Source organism: Pristiophorus japonicus, chromosome 4, assembly GCF_044704955.1.
Source record: "Pristiophorus japonicus isolate sPriJap1 chromosome 4, sPriJap1.hap1, whole genome shotgun sequence".
In the NCBI taxonomy this organism is placed as follows: Eukaryota; Metazoa; Chordata; class Chondrichthyes; family Pristiophoridae; genus Pristiophorus; species Pristiophorus japonicus.
The window spans coordinates 270,575,032-270,595,251 of record NC_091980.1 but is presented as its reverse complement, the minus strand read 5'-3'; the positions used below and the strand labels follow the sequence as shown (position 1 = coordinate 270,595,251).

General features: G+C 44.3%; 1 protein-coding gene and 1 long non-coding RNA gene across 2 annotated transcripts in view; one reads left to right on the top strand and one right to left on the bottom strand.

The window, feature by feature from the left end:
- Positions 1-2,641: 2,641 nt before the first annotated feature.
- The window catches only part of LOC139263409 (protein kinase C epsilon type-like), a 321,784-nt gene continuing 304,205 nt past the window's right edge, over positions 2,642-20,220 (bottom strand). Inside the window, exons 14-15 of the mRNA XM_070879471.1 lie at positions 8,288-8,434; positions 2,642-3,680 (exon numbers count right to left, since the gene is read on the bottom strand). Coding sequence (XP_070735572.1) covers positions 3,534-3,680; positions 8,288-8,434 — 294 coding nt within the window. The 3' untranslated portion in view covers positions 2,642-3,533. The remainder of the gene's footprint in view (positions 3,681-8,287; positions 8,435-20,220) is intronic.
- LOC139263410 (uncharacterized) lies at positions 10,331-18,605 on the top strand. Its single transcript, XR_011593140.1, has 3 exons — positions 10,331-10,441; positions 13,049-13,250; positions 17,820-18,605. It is a non-coding gene; the product is annotated as an uncharacterized lncRNA (long non-coding RNA).

Sequence of the window (20,220 nt, the reverse complement as noted above, 5' to 3'; positions counted from 1 at the left end):
GAGTCCATGTTCCATGTCTATGTACAGTGTGTCAGGTTGTAGACCCTCTTTCATTACTTAAAGGGGCTGCTCCTCAATTTTTGGCTGCACTTCAGTCCCACGCTCCTGATCTTTGGGCATCCGGTACGTAGGGGAGAGGGTAGGTCGGAGGGCCTCCTCGTACGACTGCAAAAGCTTCTACAGATATGTGAAGAGAAAAAGATTAGTGAAGACTAATGTAGGTCGCTTGCAGTCAGAATCAGGGGAATTCATAATGGGGATCAAGGACATGGCAGACCAATTGAACAAATACTTTGGTTCTGTCTTCACTAAGGAAGACACGAATAACCTCCCGAAAATACTAGGGGACTGAGGGTCTAGCGAGAAGGAGGAACTGAGGGAAATCCTTATTAGTCAGGAAATGGTGTTAGGGAAATTGAAGGGACTGAAAGCCAATAAATCCCCAGGGCCTGATAGTCTGCATTCCAGAGTACTTAAGGAAGTGGCCCTAGAAACAATAGATGCATTGGTAGTCATTTTCCAACATTCCATGGACTCTGGTTCCGTTCCTATGGATTGGAGGGTAGATAATATAACCCCACTTTTTAAAAAAGGAGGGAGAGAAAACAGGAAATTATAGACTGGTTAGCCTGACATCGGTGGTGGGGAAAATGCTGGAATCAATTATAAAGATGTAATAGCAGCGCATTTGGAAAACAGTGACAGGATTGGTCCAAGTCAGCATGGAAGGGAAATCATGGTTGACAAATCTTCTAGAGTTTTTTGAGGATGTAACTACTAAAGTGGATAAGGGAGAACCAGTGGATGTGGTGTATTTGGACTTTCAGAAGGCTTTTGATAAGGTCCCACACAAGAGATTAGTGTTCAAAATTAAGGCACATGGTATTGGGGGTAATGTATTGACGTGGATAGAGAACTGGTTGGCAGACAGGAAGCAAAGAGTGGGAATAAACGGGTCCTTTTCAGAATGGCAGGCAGTGACTAGTGGGGTGCCGCAGGGTTCAACGCTGGGACCCCAGCTATTTACAATATACATTAATGATTTGGACAAAGGAATTGAATGTAATATCTCCAAGTTTGCAGATGACACTAAGCTTGGTGGCAGTGCGAGCTGCGACGGGGATGCTAGGAGGCTGCAGGGGATGTGGACAGGTTAGGTGAATGGGCAAATGCATGGCAGATGCAGTATAATGTGGATAAGTGTGAGGTTATCCACTTTGTTGGCAAAAATAGGAAGGCAGATTATTATCTGAATGGTGACAGATTAGGTAAAGGGGAGGTGCAACGAGACCTTGGTGTCATGGTACATCAGTCATTGAAGGTAGGCATGCAGGTACAGCAGGTAGTAAAGAAAGCAAATGGCATGCTGGCCTTCATAGCGAGGGGATTTGAGTATAGGAGCAGGGAGCTCTTACTGCAGTTGTACAGGGCCTTAGTGAGACCACACCTTGAGTATTGTGTGCAGTTTTGGTCTCCTAATCTGAGGAAGTTCTTGCTATTGAGGGGGTGCAGTTAAGGATCACCAGACTGATTCCTGGGATGGCAGGACTGACATATGAAGAAAGACTGGATTGACTAGGCTTATATTCACTGGAATTTAGAAGAATGAGAGGGGATCTCATAGAAACATATAAAATTCTGACAGGATTGGACAGGTTAGATGCAGGAATAATGTTCCCGATGTTAGGGAAGTGCAGAACCAAGGGTCACAGTGTAAGGATAAGGGGCAAGCCATCTAGGACCAAGATGAGGAGAAACTTCTTCACTCAGAATTGTGAACCTGTGAAATTCTCTACCACAGAGAGTTGTTGAGGCCAGTTCATTGGATATGTTCAAGAGGGAGTTAGGTGTGGCCCTTACGGCTAAAGGGATCAAGGGGTATGGAGAGAAAGCAGGAATGGGGTACTGAAGTTGCATGATCAGCCATGATCATATGGAATGGTGGTGCAGGCTTGAAGGGCCGAATGGCCTACTCCTGCACCTACTTTCTATGTTCTTGGGCCAGGTCAAGCTGCCCATTACCAGGTTCAAGCAGCAGATGGTCGAGGGGGTCGTTCAGCCTGACAGCCTGCCTCTCTTCCGCGGTTACGTTCACGCCAGGATGTCCCTGGAGATGGAGCACACGGTGTCTACCAGTACGCCGAAGGTCTTCCATGACAGATGGGCACCGGAGGAACTGGAGTGCGTTATCACCCCCAGAAACCAAATGTTGATTTGATTTGTAAGGTTTTCTTAAACATTTTTGGTTAGTTTGCAGTTTCTAGTTGTTGTGCCCCTTGAAAAAGGGGGCACTTGGTTTAATTGTATCATTTAAAAGAGTTATTGAGCTGTTGCATTATGAATGGCTTCGTCAATCATGTGAGGTTCACAAGACTCAATAAAACCCTAGTCAATTGAGTCTAGGCCATCCACGATGAGGTGTGCAGTTGTGAGCCTAGTGGATGAACTGGTAACATGTAGTGTGATTGTTAAACCTTTGTCAATAAACCAACTCGTTCTTAATAGCAATGTGTTGCTATGAATTCTTAAGCAAAGAACCCATGAAGCAAATACATTACAGGGACAGACAACAATCAACTGAGGAGAAGCTTGCTAGTTTGCTTCCACTTAAACCAGGTCTACTTGTAAGTACAAAGTGGTATTTAAAAAAAAAACTGATTGACTTTAATGAGACACAACACTGTACAATTGAACAGGACAACAGCAATATGGTAATTGATATTACTGGATAATCAGCATAGGCTGGAACTCTCCTTCGTAGCTGCAAGAGTTACAAAGCTCTACTCATAAGCTTCTCATGCCATCATATATCCTGTATCGTGCAACTCCAAGAACTGTTGCTTTTAATCTTGAGGTTTTTTTTTAATATAAAATATGCATTTTTGAAACATTTATTTGCCAATAGCTATAACTTATATACACAAGACCGTTTACACTCTCCACTCCACAGCTATGTTTCTCCATAGTGCATCACAACTTTAAGATGGCTACTTCAAGCAATCAGCAAAGTACAATGTAAAACAACATGCAGGCTATTCCTTCCCCATCAATGAATATGTGGGTCCCTGAAGACAGATTTCTACCGAAGAGTCAAGTATCATTTATGGAAGTGTAGAGCTGCATACTGTTAACTAATTCAGTTTCTGTTTATAGCTACTCAGCTAATTAAATAGCTAAACAGCTGAGTGCAAATGATAGATGCATAATTTAATAATGATATACTGTAACAATACTTATTTGTAAAGGACTGCTTCATGACGACCAGCAGTTCTGACATTAAGACATGCTATTGGAAAGATAATGGACAACGAGACAAAGACACTCAATTTCACAAACATACACAAAACAAAAATTCAATATAAACAGCATGCCAGTTCTCATTTCAGCAACTTTAAATGATGATCTTGTCTGAATAAAGTTTCTGTGCCGTCAAGGCGCAATAACCATGTCACTTGCTTGAGGTGGGCTTTGTGGTGCTGGGACTTGTCAGAGTTCTAAAATTGTCCGCTCACTAATAAATTGGGATTCATATTTCAGGCACATGCTTCTTCAGCGACAAATGAGAATCCTTTAAATTCATCTTGATTGATCATACGGACCAGGGTCTCATCAATCGGTGTCAGCACAGGCTTCTCTGTGGTGAAGTCTCGATCAAAGTTATTTACATCCCTGTTTGTCTTCTGACAGAAAAGGAAAATGAGATACATTATAAGTTGACCGATCCTATTGGTCATGCGTATCTATCTTTAACTAACAAAACATTCAACTTCAAACACCACCCTTCCCTGGCTGTGTGTCCAACCTCCTGTTGAAGTTCCAGAGCTAGGGCTCCAAATTTGCTCTACGGTACAGAAACTGCCCATTTCATCAAGTAGCCACAGAAGATCTCAGCCTAGATTTTTTGATCAATGTTATTTTAACATGAGATTAACTGATTTATCTTAAACTGGTTAATGCCAGTGTTAAATAACACTAATTAGAAAACCATTAGGGGAGCTCCATAGAATCAATGAAATAAAATAATCATGAGTCATGCAGCAGAAAGTCTCAGGCTGTCATATTCAGTAAAACTACCATGCTGTTTTACATCTTCAAACATCCAGAATGTTACACTATTGTCAGTTTATCAAAGTTCAACATATACAAAGTACTTAACGCGTGTGTATTTTCTAAACATAACATTCGTGATAACCCGCACCGTATGACAGAGCATTCTAATTACTTTCCTGTACTTGCTAGCTCCCATGTCAAATGTCCATTCGGCTGTTACTAGCAGAATGGATAAGGGGGAGCCTGTGGATGTGGTGTATTTGGATTTTCAGAAGGCATTTGATAAGATGTCACACAAGAGGTTATTAAACAAAATTAGGGCTCATGGGATTGTGTTTAATATGGATTGAGGATTGGTTAACGGACAGCAAACAGAGAGTAGGAATAAACGGGTCATTTTCAGGTTGGCAGACTGTAACTAGTGGGGTGCTGCAAGGATCAGTGCTTGGGCCCCAACTCTTCAGAATCTTTATCAATATTTTGGATGAGGGGACCAAATATAATATATTCAAGTTTGTTGATGATACAAAAATGATGGGAATGTAACTTGTGATGCAAAGAGGCTTCAAGGGGATATAGACAGGCTGAGTGAGTGGGCAAGAACATGGCAAATGGAATATAATGTGGAGAAATGTAAAGTTATTCATTTTGGTAGGAAAAATAGAAAAGCAGAGTATGTTTTTTAAATGGTGAGAGATTGGAAAATGTTGGTGTTCAGAAGGACCTGAGTGTCCTTGTACACAAATCACTGAAAGTTAATATGCAAGTACAGCATGCAATTAAGAAAGCAAATTGCATGTTTGCCTTTATTACAAGAGGATTTGAGTATAAGAGTAAATACATCTTTTTGGAATTATATAGGGCCCTGGTGAGACCACACCTGGAGTATTATGTACAGTTTTGGTCTCTTTATCCAAGGAATGATATACTTGCTATAGAGGGAGTGCAACAAAGGTTCACCAGACTGATTTCTGGGATAGGGGGAGTGTCCCATCAGGAGAGGTTGAGTAGACTAGGCCTATATTGCTAGAATTTAGAAGAATGAGAGGTGATCTCATCGAAGCATGCAAAATTCTTACAGGGCTTGACAGGGTAGATACAGGGAGAACGTTTCCCCTGGCTGGGGCGTCTAGAACCAGGGGTCACAGTCTCAGAATAAGGGGTTGGCCATTTAGGACTTTATTTTTATTCGTTTATGGGATGTGGGCATTACTGGCAAGGCCAACATTTATTGCCCATCCCTAATTGCCCTTGAGAAGGTAGCAGTGAGCCGCCTTATACAACTGAGTGACTTGCTGGGCCATTTCAGAGGGCAGTTAAGAGTCAACCACATTGCTGTGAGTCGAGAGTCACATATAGGCCAGATAGGGTAAAGACAGCAGATTTCCTTCCCTAAAGGACATTAATGATCCAGATGGGTTTTTACAAAAATCCGATAGTTTCATGGTCACCATTACTGATACTAGCTTTAATTTCCAGATTTAAAAAAAAATAATTAACTGAATTTAAATTCCTTAGCTGCCATGGTGGGACTTGAACTAATTTCCCCAGATCATTAGTCTAGGCCTCTGGATTACTAATCCAGTAACATTAGCAAGATGCTACCATACCGAGATGAGGAGAAATTTCTTCACTCAGAGGTTGGCGAATCTTTGGACTTCCTTACCACAAAGGGCTGTAATGGCTCAGTCGCTGAGTATATTCAAGGCAGAGATTGATAGATTTTTGGATATTAAGGGAATCAAGGGATATGGGGATAGGGCAGGAAAATGGTGTTGAGGTAGAAGATCAGCCATGATCTCATTGAATGGCGGAGCAGGCTCGAGGGGTTGAATGGCTTACTCCTGCTCCTAATTCTTATGTTCTTATTTTACACATTTGATGAGTTATTTATTATGCATTATAATGATGTGATACCAGCCATTTCTTGTGAATGAAAACAAGATAAAGTACCACACATAGATTATACAAAATAATGGCATGTGAATTTATCATAAAACATTACTGCACACATCACTTCTTTAGGGCTTTTATTTTACGCCACTCATACCATGGACTGGCCCAAGACTAATTCAGGTTTATATATGCCTGAGTGAATTACAGACAGACATTCATTCTTCCATAGATAATTTAACCTCTTTGAATGAATAATAATTCTACAGCTCCCTTAAATTAAGATACATCCAATCCTATTATACTCGGATTGATTGTGAATGACCTGTAATAAGCTTTACGCACAAAACCATGATGTAAGTATAGCTCTCAACTTTGTGTCTATCTGTTAATCCTCTCTAGCTGGGAACCAGTGATGCTATACTTAACATAGTGCCACCATGATGGAAGCCCTGACTTCAATGCTGTCTCTTCTTCTTACAGGCAATTGCCTATTTAAGGATCAGCATGCACCCCCTTTTTAAAGAGGCACAACAAATAACAACTGCAAATTAACAAATTTGAAAGGAACTGTAACAAATCAAATTAAAATGTTGTTCCCAGGGGTGATGAAGCACTCCAGTCCATCCGGTGCCCAATAGTCGCGGAAGGCCTCATGCGTGCCAGTGGACAACGCGTGCTCCATCTCCAAGGACACACGGGCGCAAACATAGCCGTGGAAGAGAGGTAGGCATTCTGACCAAACAACCCCCTCGATCGGCCGCTACCTGGACCTGTTGATGGCCACTTTGGCCAGGCCCAGGAGCAGTCCTATGAGGAGGTCTTCTGAATTACCCGCTCCTCACTGCACCGGGTGACCAAAGATGAGGAGCGTGGGACTGAAATCCAGCCAAAAATTGAGGAGCAGCCCCTTCAAATGGTGGAAAAGGTGAGGCCTCACCTGGAATATTGTGTTCAGTTTTGGTCTCCTAATCTGAGGAAGGACGTTCTTGCTATTGAGGCAGTGCAGCGAAGGTTCACCAGACTGATTCCCGGGATGGCAGGACTGACATGAAGAGAGACTGGATCGGCTGGGCATGTATTCACTGGAGTTTAGAAGGATGAGAGGGGATCTCATAGAAACATATAAAATTCTGATGGGACTGGACAGGTTAGACGCAGAAAGAATGTTCCCGATGTTGGGTAAGTCCAGAACCAGGGGACACAGTCTAAGGATAAGGGGTAAGCCATATAGGACTGAGATGAGGAGAAACTTCTTCACTCAGAGAGTTGTTTTCCTGTGGAATTCCCTACCGCAGAGAGTTGATGATGCCAGTTCATTGGATATATTCAAGAGGGAGTTAGATACGGCTAAAACGATTAAGGGGTATGGAGAGAAAGCAGGAAAGGGGTACTGAGGTGAATGATCAGCCATGATCTTATTGAATGGTGGTGCAGGCTCGAAGGGCCGAATGGCCTACTCCCTGCACCTATTTTCTATGTTTCTATGTAAGAGGGGCTGCAACCTCTCTGACTTCAATACTGTGGGGTAAACGGGATGGCTCTGCTGGCGGAGATAGGTAGCAAAAAGAATCACCTCCAGGTAATGCTTATTTCCTCCACTGTTAGCAGCGGCAGAGCTGGAACAGCAATGTAAATGGCTCCTGCTGGTAACGTGCGTGACAGCTGGCCACATAGACTCAGTCTTTCATGGCTGGTAGCTTGAGCAAATGTGGTTATTGGCTGAACAAACTTTCCCAGGTCTGCAACTTTGAAATAACTGTGCACCGCAATATAAACGAGGCAGATTCCACAGCCTCGGCAGCCAAGTCAAACAAAACTGCTTCTATCCAAAGTGGGTCAGTAAGATATAACGGCAAAGTGAGTGTCTGAGGCAAAATGAACAGACACAGACTGCCGTTTACTGGCAATCAATATCAGTGGATCTGCGATCACATTTTAGCCCTGTACTCAACATTCTAAAAGCTGCAGCATTTCTGCCTACAATGGCTTTGGAGTTTTAAGAAATTCTACAAATATCTTTGCGCAGACACAACTGCAGGAAATAAAGTAGGATGGGATATGTCATTTTAAATACCCTCCAGAAAGGTTTATAATGTTGCCTCAACAGAGAAAATATACACAGTACAGGCTTTTAAATCTTTGACAAAATATATCAAATATATTTTATGATCACTTAAGTGTAAAGTATACCGTCAAAGCAGGAAGCAGACCACCAGATAAATCATACAGAGGTGCACTGTGGGAGAACAGTGTGCTATTGCCCGTGTCACCCACAACCAATCTTTCAATATTTAAAATGGATACAACATAAACCCTTTTTCATCTCGTTAAGAGAACTTACGATCCTGGGTTTGAAAGGCGGCTTGACTTTTCGCTGTTCCAGCAAGTCCCAATCGATTCCTTGAAAGAAGGGATGGTTCAGAATGGCCTGCTCCCCACCTTGTGCTGTGACACATCCCAAGCGTTTGTTAGGATTTTTTATCATAAACTGGTGGAAAAAAAAAGAGAACACAAAATGATTACGCTTTGATTTTATAGACTGACAGAATTCGAGCTTGGAAATAGTCAAATGCCTTAATGTTCACCTCTCCCTGCCAACATTTTCTCCTCTCTTTTACTGAAGGCAGGAGCAAATCATTGACTGTCAGCTACCCTCCAGTATCTCACTCAAGTGGCTGTTCAAAGTTTCTTTTACTGTTTTGGCCGCGATCAATTTTTCTTCAATGCATTCGTAGGATCTTTCTCAGCTTTAAAAAAACAGAATGGCCCCAGGCAGTTTGGTAGATAATTGCACCTTGTTGTGTGGTACTCAGAGATGAACATCAGGAAGGCCCCAGGCATTATGCCTGCTCTGTGCCGTTAGCCACTGGGTGATGTATGCACTGTAACTTGTTTCAGCATCCCTGGGCTGAGGGCGAGGAGAGAGGAGATATCAAACATATTGAAACAGAGACACGATTAGGCTTGGCTGGACGATCTCGCGGACAGAATGTCCCAATGACACTGAACGTCCATGCAATGAGTACTGGAGTGAGGTACTGGAAGGTTGAGGATATACGCAGGACTTGTACTTTATTATTAGCCACTGCATCAAGGCTGAAGCTTCTCTGGAGGTAATGTTACTGACAGTGAATGCAAATGCCTGCCAGCAGCAGCATTGAATGCTGGAAGTCACCATTTTCTCAGGGTGTGGCTGGACTGCGACCTCAGGTTTGTAATACAATTTTATAAGGAGCTACCCTAATATTGAAACTGGTCTTCTGCCAGAAGCATAACATCCTAATTGACTGTTGAAATCAACTGCACATGCCAGCTTTAAGGTGCTCTTAATTCTGCCTGGCAATGTGGGATGGGGCAGATTCCAGGACACATGGCAGCCAACAGCTAAACAGGGTTTACGATTAATGCTACAGAGGTGTGTTGTTCTGGAACACTATGCGGTTATTTTTGATTTTTGACTCCAAAATCCACACTATATGATTCCAACTTTAAATCTCAAGTGTTGATGTCAAGGATTTCCATCAAGTGAACCAATTAGCTGTATTGAAGGAAGACAATGCAATCATTGTTAAAGCAATACTGTAAAAGTCTAAAAGGACTGGTGAAGAGATGAGCTGTCAGCAGCAGCATGGAATTTGACTTAAACCAGAATAGATATTAATCATAGTTGGTGCCACCATGTCCTGCGGGTCGACAAGTCATTAATTCATTCCGCTCTTTATTTTTGTGAGGCAAAAATATTTTTGGCAATCGACAAAAGAGTAGCCTTTTCTTGAAGCGATGGGCATACTATCTATACTGCTATGTATGGACTTGAAGCTCTGGTTCATTAACAGACCATACTTTGAGTGTTGCTTGAAGGACTTGCATCTGCTTACTTGTCAAGCAAGTAAGTTTCTCTGCTGGCAGTATCATAGGGCTAGAATTTCCTCTCTGATTGCTGGCGGGGATCCTTAGCGGTATTCCGGCGGTTGCGTCTTTTTAACAGCCGGAATACCGCTGGTGCACGCTCCCGCGGTTTTCGGGTCCTCGATATCAGCGGTGCGAAGCCGAGCGATAGACGACTGGATTGGGCGGCAAAAACAGGAGAAAACTCGGCGATCTCCTTACCTTTAGTAAGGGAAGCAGAACTACCACAGAAAACGGTCGGAAAATCTCCTCTGCGCATGCGCGGTCATTCTCCCGCAATTTCGGGGTCAAGGGTGACACTGCACATGTGCAGAGAAGAGTAGGACAGCACTGGGGGACAGTTAATTGGGGATGTGTACCTATATATGGTGTACGTATGTATGTGTGTGTTCTGTATTAGTAGATACATATTTTTTGTCCCCTTTGCAGAAAAATCTAGCCGGCAATAGGGTGGAGCTCCGCAAAACGGGCAGTGGTCCGTCGAAGACGATTCCTCTGACGGACCTCGAGGAACGCGCTGCAGCCCTGCTGGGAGCGTATGATCGCATCACAACGTGTGTTGGTGCCGAACCAGTTCTCGTGGAAAGTAAGTCTGCTAAATCCCTGGTCTGCGGTCATGTAATTCAATGTTATGGCAATATAATGTAGAATGTAATGTAATGCTGGGAGTGAGACACTTTCTCTATACTTGCTTATGATACTCTCATGCAATGATTCTTGGTAAAAAAAAAGTTTGTTCTCCACAAAAGCCTGCGCAAAGTGAATTGCTCTGATGTTACCTCTGACCCCTCACCTCCCGCCAGCCCTCCCAGAGAGGAGTCATTGCAGGGAAGAACAAATGAAGAGATGGTGGAAGAGACGGAGGAGATGGTGCTGAAGGAGACCACTCCTCAAAGTGTTGTGACGGTGGTGGCGGAGGAGGAGGGAGAGGTGGCGGGACTTGAAGGGCCCTTTCTCCCAGCAACCACCAGTTCCTCATTGGAACTTTGTTGTGTAAGGGGATAAAAAACAGTCGTTAGAGTGGAGACAGACCGAGGGTCATGAATGGACATACTGAAGGTAGTGAATTGATCGGACACGTAAAATGATCCAGATTAAGAGGGCTTATCAGTATTAGGAGGTTCTGAGGAATCAGGAGTTCTTCTGTCTTACGGTATGGATTGTAATATTGACCGGTTATGTATGTAAAGCACGCTCATACACTCGCTTACATTGGGCTAGTAAGGGGAATAGCAAAGCCTGATGGGTAATGAACCATCCGTTGTGTTAACCTTAATACAGATTTACATTCTGAATAAGCACATCCACCAAGGGCAAGTGGAGAGTCAACAGTCTGGAACATAGATTGTAAACAACATCTGAATCTCATGAGAAACTAGGACATTATAACTGAACATAAGAAATAGGAGCAGGAGTAGGCCCATACGGCCCCTCGAGCCTGCTCCACCATTCAATAGGATCATGGCTAAGGCAGCGAATTCCACAGATTTACAACCCTCAGAGAAGAAATTTCTCCTTATCTCAGTTTTAAATGGGTGCCCCTTATTCTAAGATTATGCCCTCTAGTTCAAGTCTCCCCCATCGGTGGAAACATCCTCTCTGCATCCACCTTGTCAAGCCCCCTCATAATCTTATACGTCTCGATGAGATCACCTCATTCTTCTGAATTCCAATGAGTAGAGGCCCAACCTACTCAACCTTTCTTCATAAGTCAACCACCTCATCCCCGGAATCAACCAAGTGAACCTTCTCTGAACTGCCTCCAAAGCAAGTATATCCTTTCGTAAATACGGAAACCAAAACTGTTCTCTTGGGAACAGGATAAGAAAGCAGGTGTTTGGGAACAAGATATCAAACCCTGGGAAACAAGGTTACTTCACACGTCATGAGAAACTGAGGCAAAGTGACACCATTGAATAACACATTCCAGAAGGGGGACATGTGATGAGAGATGAACAGGTGTGGAAGAACCACTGAGAGCTAGTCTGATAAGAGTCAACAAATCAATGTAACTTCACGGATAGCAGTAGACCAATCGGTGGTTTTATAGGAGGGTCGCACCCCTCAGAATATTTATAATTGTCATTACAAACTGTTGTTCTGGGAAGTGTTCATCAGAACATTTCCCCTGCATATGCTTGAACAAAAACCGGTTGATCCAAAGTTTTCATCTGAGTGATTCCGTCATCATTATACAGAGGGCGGGTATCGACTCCTTATATCAGGGAGTCCACCTCGAGGAAGAGAAGTCTTCCTTCTACCCCAACAGTTGGATTCTGGCCCGAGGAAGCGGGATGAAACGGGATGAAACGGAATACAACGGCGCACACCGACCCCCATGGTGAATCCGCGGCGACTGATCCGCCAAAGTGGGAACTCTGCGCAACAGGCAAATGCAAGCCTGGACATGGTGGGACTGTCCAGGATGAGCATCTACTTGATTCAACAGTTTCTCCAGGCCATTGCTGGGTCGTCCGAAAATATCGCGGCTTTAGCAGCCCATCAATCAGGCGGCATGGCGGAGCTGATTGCCGCGGTGAGGGAGAACACCCAGACCGCCAATGCCAATGCTAGGTGGCAATCGACGGTCGTGGGATATGGCACTGCACCTCAAGGTGCCATTCCAGTAATGGTGACAGCACCTGATCGTTAGGAGGAACTAATTTCTGCCGACTTTGAAAATGGGTCCTCAGCACCTCCACCTTCTCCAGAACCCCCAAACAAAGCACTGCTATTATCCCCCCCCCCCCCTCAGCAGACACGCTCGCGGTCCTGTGCTGATCCTGACGTGGGCAGGGCCAGGGGTATTGATAGCGGGAGGAGGAGGAAGGGGTCAGGGCGTTGGGAACGGTGGCCGCAGATAGAATTGTCAGCGGGTGCAGGGGTGTTTTGAGAGCTGTTTGTACTGTTGTTGATGTTGTGGTTGCTATTTGTTGTTCATAATGTATTTAAAAAAAATTTTCATTCAGGACAATTATGTTATTTTATTACATTGTTAAAGTTTCATACAAATTACAAGTTTTATATAAAATTTTATTCAACTAAACCATTCTTGTATTGTGTCTCACTCATTTCTGGGAAGTGGAAAATATGTCCAATATGACAACTTTTTGAAAACACAACTTTAAATGTGTGATTGCCGATGTCCCTTGTAAACTCGTACCTCGACCCAAGTGACTTGTGTTTTCTTCAGTCTTGTGAACATCACGTAACTGGCTATGCCATTCACAATGCAACAGCTCTACAAACCTGTGAGCATTCTCACAGGTGCACATATTACAGTTGTGACGCCTGCTACAGTTGAATAGCCCCACGACCAGACTGTCAAGCCACGTGAAGAATGGTTACTTGGATGAGGCCCCAGTGCATGGTCACAACTCCCCCCAGGCCTGGTTGTAAGTACTCCAAAAGTTACTTTATTGTATATGAAATGTGATAATAAATCACGTAATTTTCTTTCTAAAGGCTAACGAGCTGTAATGCGTTCCAAGCTCAAAATGTTTGTATTAACCTCTGCAAATGTTGCTTCCTCTCCATACAAACTGCTCCAGTAACCGAAGTTGGCCCAAGAGCTTGATGGAAGTTCAACTCACGATGTTGATGGAACAAATCCTGAGGTTGCTCCTCGTCGGTCTGATTCAAAAATCTCTAGGATGTAATGGGGAGCAAAAGTTGTTGGGAAGGTGGGGGTATTTCCCCAGACTGTTATATCACCTGATAGTGAGATTGAAAAGGGGTGGCAGCCTATTTTCTTCTCTGGAAGTACTGCTTCTCCTCAGAGCTCTGATCCACAGCAGCACCTCACCCAAGTGGCTATCCCTTGAGCCTAGCGAATTTTGGGCTATTTGGCTATGAATCATAGAATCAAATTTACAGCACGGAAGGAGGCCATCTCGGCCCATCGTGTCCGCGTCGGCCGACCAAGAACTGTCCAGCCTAATTCCACTTTCCAGCTCTTGGCTCTATGGGTGTATTGCAGCTGAGCCTGATTAGGTGATGCAACAATATATCAATACATTTAAGAAGAAAGTGTTTGGTCTCTTAGTTCTGAAGAGCGGCTTGTGCTGGCAACGCAGGATTCTGTGTGGCAGAGGGAAATTGATCTTGGAATCATGGAACAGGGAATGGGGGACTCCCCCTCCGGGTCAGGCACTGGGGGGCTCCCCCTCCGGGTCAGGCACCGGGAGAGGGGGCTACCCCTCCGGGTCAGGCATTGAGGGGGGCTACCCCTCCAGGTCAGGCACTGAGGGGGGCTCCCCCTCCAGGCCTTCACCCATTCCCTGACTCCTGGGACCACCTGCTGTCCTCACTGTCTGGGCTCAAACAGTCCCCAGTCCCGCGGGAGATGGAAGTTTCAGAACGAGCGCGCGCCTCTCCCGCTCCCGGGGGCGAGAGGGCGGGGTCGGGATCACATTCCATATCTGAGGCTGTCCGACCTGTTCTTCACCTGAGCAGCAGGAAGCTGGATCCTCTTCTGAACGAGGAGGACATGTTCAATCTGATCAAAAGCTGCCTCGACAACATGTTGGGACTGCTGCCCCTCGGGATGGAGAAGACCAAGGACGAGACTAGTGCCGACATGAAGGAGAGAGAGGTAATGATGGAGATTGTTTCGGCGTTCATAGCGGAGTGGGCTCGATACTGACCTTTGCCCTACAGTGCCCGAGTTTAAAGGGAACCTTACTCTGCTGTACCTGTGCTATGCCTACCCTGGGAGTGTTTGAGGGACAGTATAGAGGGAGCTTTACTAGTATCTAAAATCATAGCAGGCCAGCGACACTTGCTCGATGGAATCCCTTGTACCTTCATGATCTGAATAGAGCACGAGCATGATGGTGAGCCCCCATGTCACGGTAGCATTGGGTGACTGTACCAGCAGTGGTCAGGTCCCTGTACACCCTATACTCCCTGTACACCCTATACTCCCTGTACATATGGGTTCCACTATGCTGCGTTTATATATTTTTAAAAATCTTCTCTCTCCTCTGGCTCTTTGGAGAAGATGGAACAGCTGGAGTGATCAGCCATCCTGTTATGATACTGAAAAGTAGTAATCTCCACTCTGAACGAAGTTTGTATCCCAGCGGCCAATACTTAATCCTGCATAACGCTGCCCCAAGTCAGGTAGGTACTTTAAAAATGGGTGGTTGTGATTGGAGCGATAATGGGCGGTAGCGGTCCTTAAAAAATACTTTTTGGTGGAAATTAGTGCTGGGGGGGGGGAAGAATTTGGAGCGATTTCTGGGTGGCAAATGTGGGCGGGCAATTTGCAGCCACGCCAGCGGTAATCGTAGGCCCAAATTACTGCCGCCGATAATTGGGAGATGAAACGAGCAGTACACGGCCCTAATTTACAATTTTGACCAAAAAGGACGGTAACTGGGTGGTAACTGGGCATTAAATGGCTGATAATAGAGGAAATTCTAGCCCATAGCTACCTAAAACAGGAACCTGCTCTAACCTGTTTGTCCGATGACAGTTGGTTATCCTTGATATTTGCTTACGTGCCATTTTTTATCGGGGCGGAGGAGTGGTGAGATCGGGGCCCAGGAGCATTGTGATCGGGGCTCAGGAGAGGCAAGGGTTCGGGGCCCAGAAGAGACAAGGGCCCAGGGGCAGCACGGATCTATGGATAGTAGGAACATGCGTGCGCACTAGGTCCGTGCAGCAGAGCTTGGTCTCCAGTCATCTTGATTAACCCTTGCCACTGGAGCAAGACCTAGCTCTGTCAAGCCCGTGTGGTGGCTGGTGTGCAATGGTCACCCCATGTTAAAAGAATCCATGCACAGGCATCTTCCACCCTTCAGTATGTAGTTCGGGACCTCTAATGTCAGGTCCCTCATTGAAACACCTGTGAACTCATCCCTTTTTGGTGTGGAAGCGGGTCATCCTCAATACAAGGGACTGCCAAATACTAATAATACATAGCCAGTTACAGACTTCCTTGTTCTCTTATAAAGTAACAGTTTAACAGCCGAATGCATGAAGATTGATCAACAACTGATAAGAGACTCCCTTTAAAAACAAGTGTCACGTTAAAGTTGACCCAATTATCACAGCTAGGGAATTAGATGATTAGAACTAATTGCTGAGCCACCATCGTATACACATTGCAATGGCCAGAATAGATCGAGACAACATTAAGGGAAAGAAAGGAGCTCAGGAGCAATGAAAATGTAGCTCTCCAATAATCGGGTCTCTGTAGGTCAGCAGCTTTATATTTGAGAGGGCTGTTGATGGTGAGAGGATTGAACACCTGCAGTTGATACACTCCTTCAACATAAATCCATGCTGGCTGTCCTGAATGAACTCAACAAATTAAAACTGCAGCATGGCAATTTCTTTAACAATGACCAGCTAAACAGTCAAACTTCACCTACAAGTCTTCTTGATGGCAGCGATTGCAGACCGAGCAAATCCTAAGTGTTGAGTCGACAGGAATCATTAAGGAAATGAACTACACAAAGAACAGGAGGTTGAAAAACAGAAGGTTTTTTTTAAAATTTAGGTGAGGCCTGTGGATTTGTATTACGGCAAGAGTTAAATAAATCTGATGTCAGGAGTAGAAATGATCGATAACAACACTGACTTCCTTTCCAGAAGGCTGTGGGTAAGAATGCCAGGGGCATCAGCTGCCATGCCACAGCATAGTCACATTTCTAGCTACTGTGTGCCAGGAAAGTGACAGGCTGCCTCAGGCCACCACTGGCAATCCTCCATGACCTAGATTGATCGGCGGAGGGAATCTGTGTCGAGGTGGCACAAGCTTGCACGAGGGAGGAAAGGAGAATCATCGAACCTCACAGCACAAAAGGAGGCCATTTGGTCCATCGTGTTTGTGCTGGCTTTTTGAAAGAGCTATCCCTTTAGTCCCAGTTCCCTGCCCTTTCCCCCCGAGCCCTGCAAAGGAATAAGGTTAAACAGAAAGTAACTGAAGAATTAACTAAAGAATAGACTGTGCTGAGTGGATTCCAAGGATAATCACACCGCTTATGGAGTCAATGGAAACTTTAGGGACAAGGTGACCTAGTTTACATACATAACCCATGCCAATATTATCTAGGAAGTCTGCTTTAAGTCATGGACCAGATATTCCATGTGCAGTAACTGGCTTTGAAGAACTAAATAGCAGTTTATTTGCATGACATGGCTAATGGCTTTTATATGACATCGTAACTACCTTGTATCAGTGTCAAACAGGATCCCTGTCTCACATTAAGCTACTTTTAATATAATATGCATTAACTTGTACATATTAAGGTTAATTTTGCAAGGCACAAAGTCCCACTCAATGGAAGTGTCATTGGAGGATGAAAAAAGTAGTGAGTGCACTTGATTCATAATATTCTGATCATCGGTTTTAATGACCACTCGTTAAGTTTGTAAATGCACCATTTAGTGTTGTACTAAGGTATAAAGATCAGGAATTTTCTAAATTAGTTGGCCTCAACCAGACCAACTTCTATGAGGGAGGGGGGGGAAATAAAAATCAGCCTGGTTACCCATGGTGACTCTTGCTGGAAAATGTGAGTGTGTGAATGCCGGATGGAGGCAATTAGTTGTGATGCTACCCATGGTAGGATAGCCTGCTCAGGTTCACTGAAGAATAGAAGCCACTTAGGATATGTACTCTAGTGCTGTCAGCAACAATGGAACTGCACCGTAATAACAGTCAATGCCTTTAGGAGATTGGGGGGGGGGGGAGATTAAGGAAGAATTTAGAGAAAAAATAAAATGTCACAAATACTTCAGAGCCAGCACAGGCATAATAGACCGAATGGTCTCCTTCTGTGCTGTAACATTCTATGATTGTATCTAATTTGTTGATATGGGTATTATCATCAGTAGCTTATAGCACAACTCAGCTCACATTAAAAACTGGTCTCACGTTTAATTCTTGTGCAGCCTTTGCCAATATAACTTAATTTGTGTTGTTCTCCTTTTCCGCTTGCACTGCTGCATAGGGAATACTGTACAACCGCTACAAAATCGTTCAGGAAACCCACACAAGGGAAGGATAAACAACAGGATGCCAAATTTTAGCGAAGTGATTGCCATCGTATTAAATAAGCAGCATATGCTTCCTGCTTAGACTCTGGGAAATGAAGATCCACACAACATTCCCGATATCTTTACTGGTAGGCAGGACACCAGCACTCGTGTGATTTTTATTTTATCTCATTTTTTGTGGGTCAAATTAGTCAGCCTGTGTATTTGCCCTCAAATAGCAACTGATGTGAGTGTGGCCAAATGAAGGTACAAAACCACATTAACATAAATACTGAGCAAATATCAAAGCTAGAATAGTGTGCATGCCACAGCAAAAAAGGTCAATTACTCTCCTGTTAGTATCAGAGTTATATTAAAAAAAAGAGAAGAAACAGCTGTAAGGCTGCTGGTAACACCAGCTTCTATTTATATTGAAGGGGAAATTCTGCTTGGGGGCAATAAAATGCTGCAGCTTTGTGTCACTGTGCCACAACCCAAACTTCACACCTCACAGCAAATGGACGGGGCAGGGTGTTCATCTAAGCACCACAGTTGTGGCTGGACCTCAATAAAATGCAGGGAACAGATCTTTGTACCAATGCAGAGGGAGCTGGAAACGGCACTGTGATGTAACATCCTGACTAGAAACATGAGGTCTTTATTTCTGTACAGGTTTGACCTATCCCTTCAATGTCCAGAGTGCTTCATGGTTTGATAAGTAAGCAAGAACCAATTGGAGAGTTTTGTTTCATCTATTTGTGTGCAACGCTGTTGAATAAAAATGAAATGAACAACAACAACTTGTATTTATATTGCACCTTTAACGTAGTAAAACGTCCCAAGGCACTTCACAGGAGTACAATAAGACAACAAAAAAAAGAGAGAAAAGTGGATGGTAATGCCCAGTGTAATATGATGTATACACTTAATCCTTCACTCAGGTGATATACACTTTTATGCTGTAAGATGCTGACAAGGACAAGCAGTCAGTGTGTGTATGATTAACTTGAATTTCCAGAAGGCATTTAATAAAGTTCTGCTTGTGAGGCTTTTAAAGATGCACAACAGCAACCCTGATGACAAGCAGGCAAAGGCACCTGATGCAGAAGGTCCTGGATTAAATTCCTGATCTGTGCCTAGTTAACTGATCTTAGCTGTGACAGGCATTGGGATACTTTGGTAGGAAGAATAAGGAGATCACTTATTACTTGGAGGGCGAGAGTCTAGGTGGGGTAGAGGAACAAAGGGATCTCGGAATACAAATAACTAAAGGTTGCGACACAGATTAGCAAGGCCATAAAAAGCAAACCAAGCACTAGGGTTTATTTCTAGAGGGATAGAATTGAAAAGTTGGGATTTTATGCTAAACCTCTATCAAACCTTGGTTAGACCACACTTAGAGTACTGCATACAGTTCTGGTCGCCATATTATAAAAAGGATATAGAGGTACTCGAGAGGTTGCAAAGATGATTTACAATGATGATACCAGAATGTGAGGGTGTGCGTATCAGGAAAGGATGGACAGACTGGGTCTCTTTTCTCCTGAAAAAAGGCTGAGGGGTGACCTAATAGAGGCCTTTAAAATTATGAAAGGTTTTGATAGAGTGGATAGAGAGAGAATGTTTCCACTTGTGGGGAAGATCATCATCATAGGCAGTCCCTCGAAATCGAGGAGGACTTGCTTCCACTCTTAAAATGATTCCTTAGGTGGCTGAACAGTCCAATAAAAGAGCCACAGTCCCTGTAACAGGTGGGACAGATAGTCGTTGAAGGAAAGGGTCGGTGGGACAGGTTTGCCGCACGCCATTTCCGCTGCCTGCACTTGATTCCTGCATACTCTCGGTGATGAGACTCGAGGTGCTCAGCGCCCTCCCGGATGCACTTCCTCCAATTAGGGCGGTCTTTGGCCAGGGACTCCCAGGTGTCAGTGGGGATGTTGCACTTTATCAGGGAGGCTTTGAGGGTGTCCTTGAAACGTTTCCTCTGCCCACCCCAACCTCTGTCGCCGAGCTACAGTACACAGACGACGCCTGCGTCTGTGCACATAGAGGCTGAACTCCAGGACATAGTCGACGTATTTACTAAGGCGTACGAAAGCATGGGCCTTACGTTAAACATCCGTAAGACAAAGGTCCTCCACCAGCCTGTCCTCACTGCAGAGCACTGCCCCTCAGTCATCAAGATCCACGGCGTGGCCCTGGACAAAGTGGACCATTTCCCATACCTTGGGAGCCTCTTGTCAACAAGAGCAGACATTGTGGGGAAGAGCATAACTAGATGCTACCAATATAAGATAGTGACCAAGAAATCCAATAGGGAATTCAGAAGAAACTTCTTTACCCAGAGAGTGGTGAGAATGTGGAACTCACTACCAC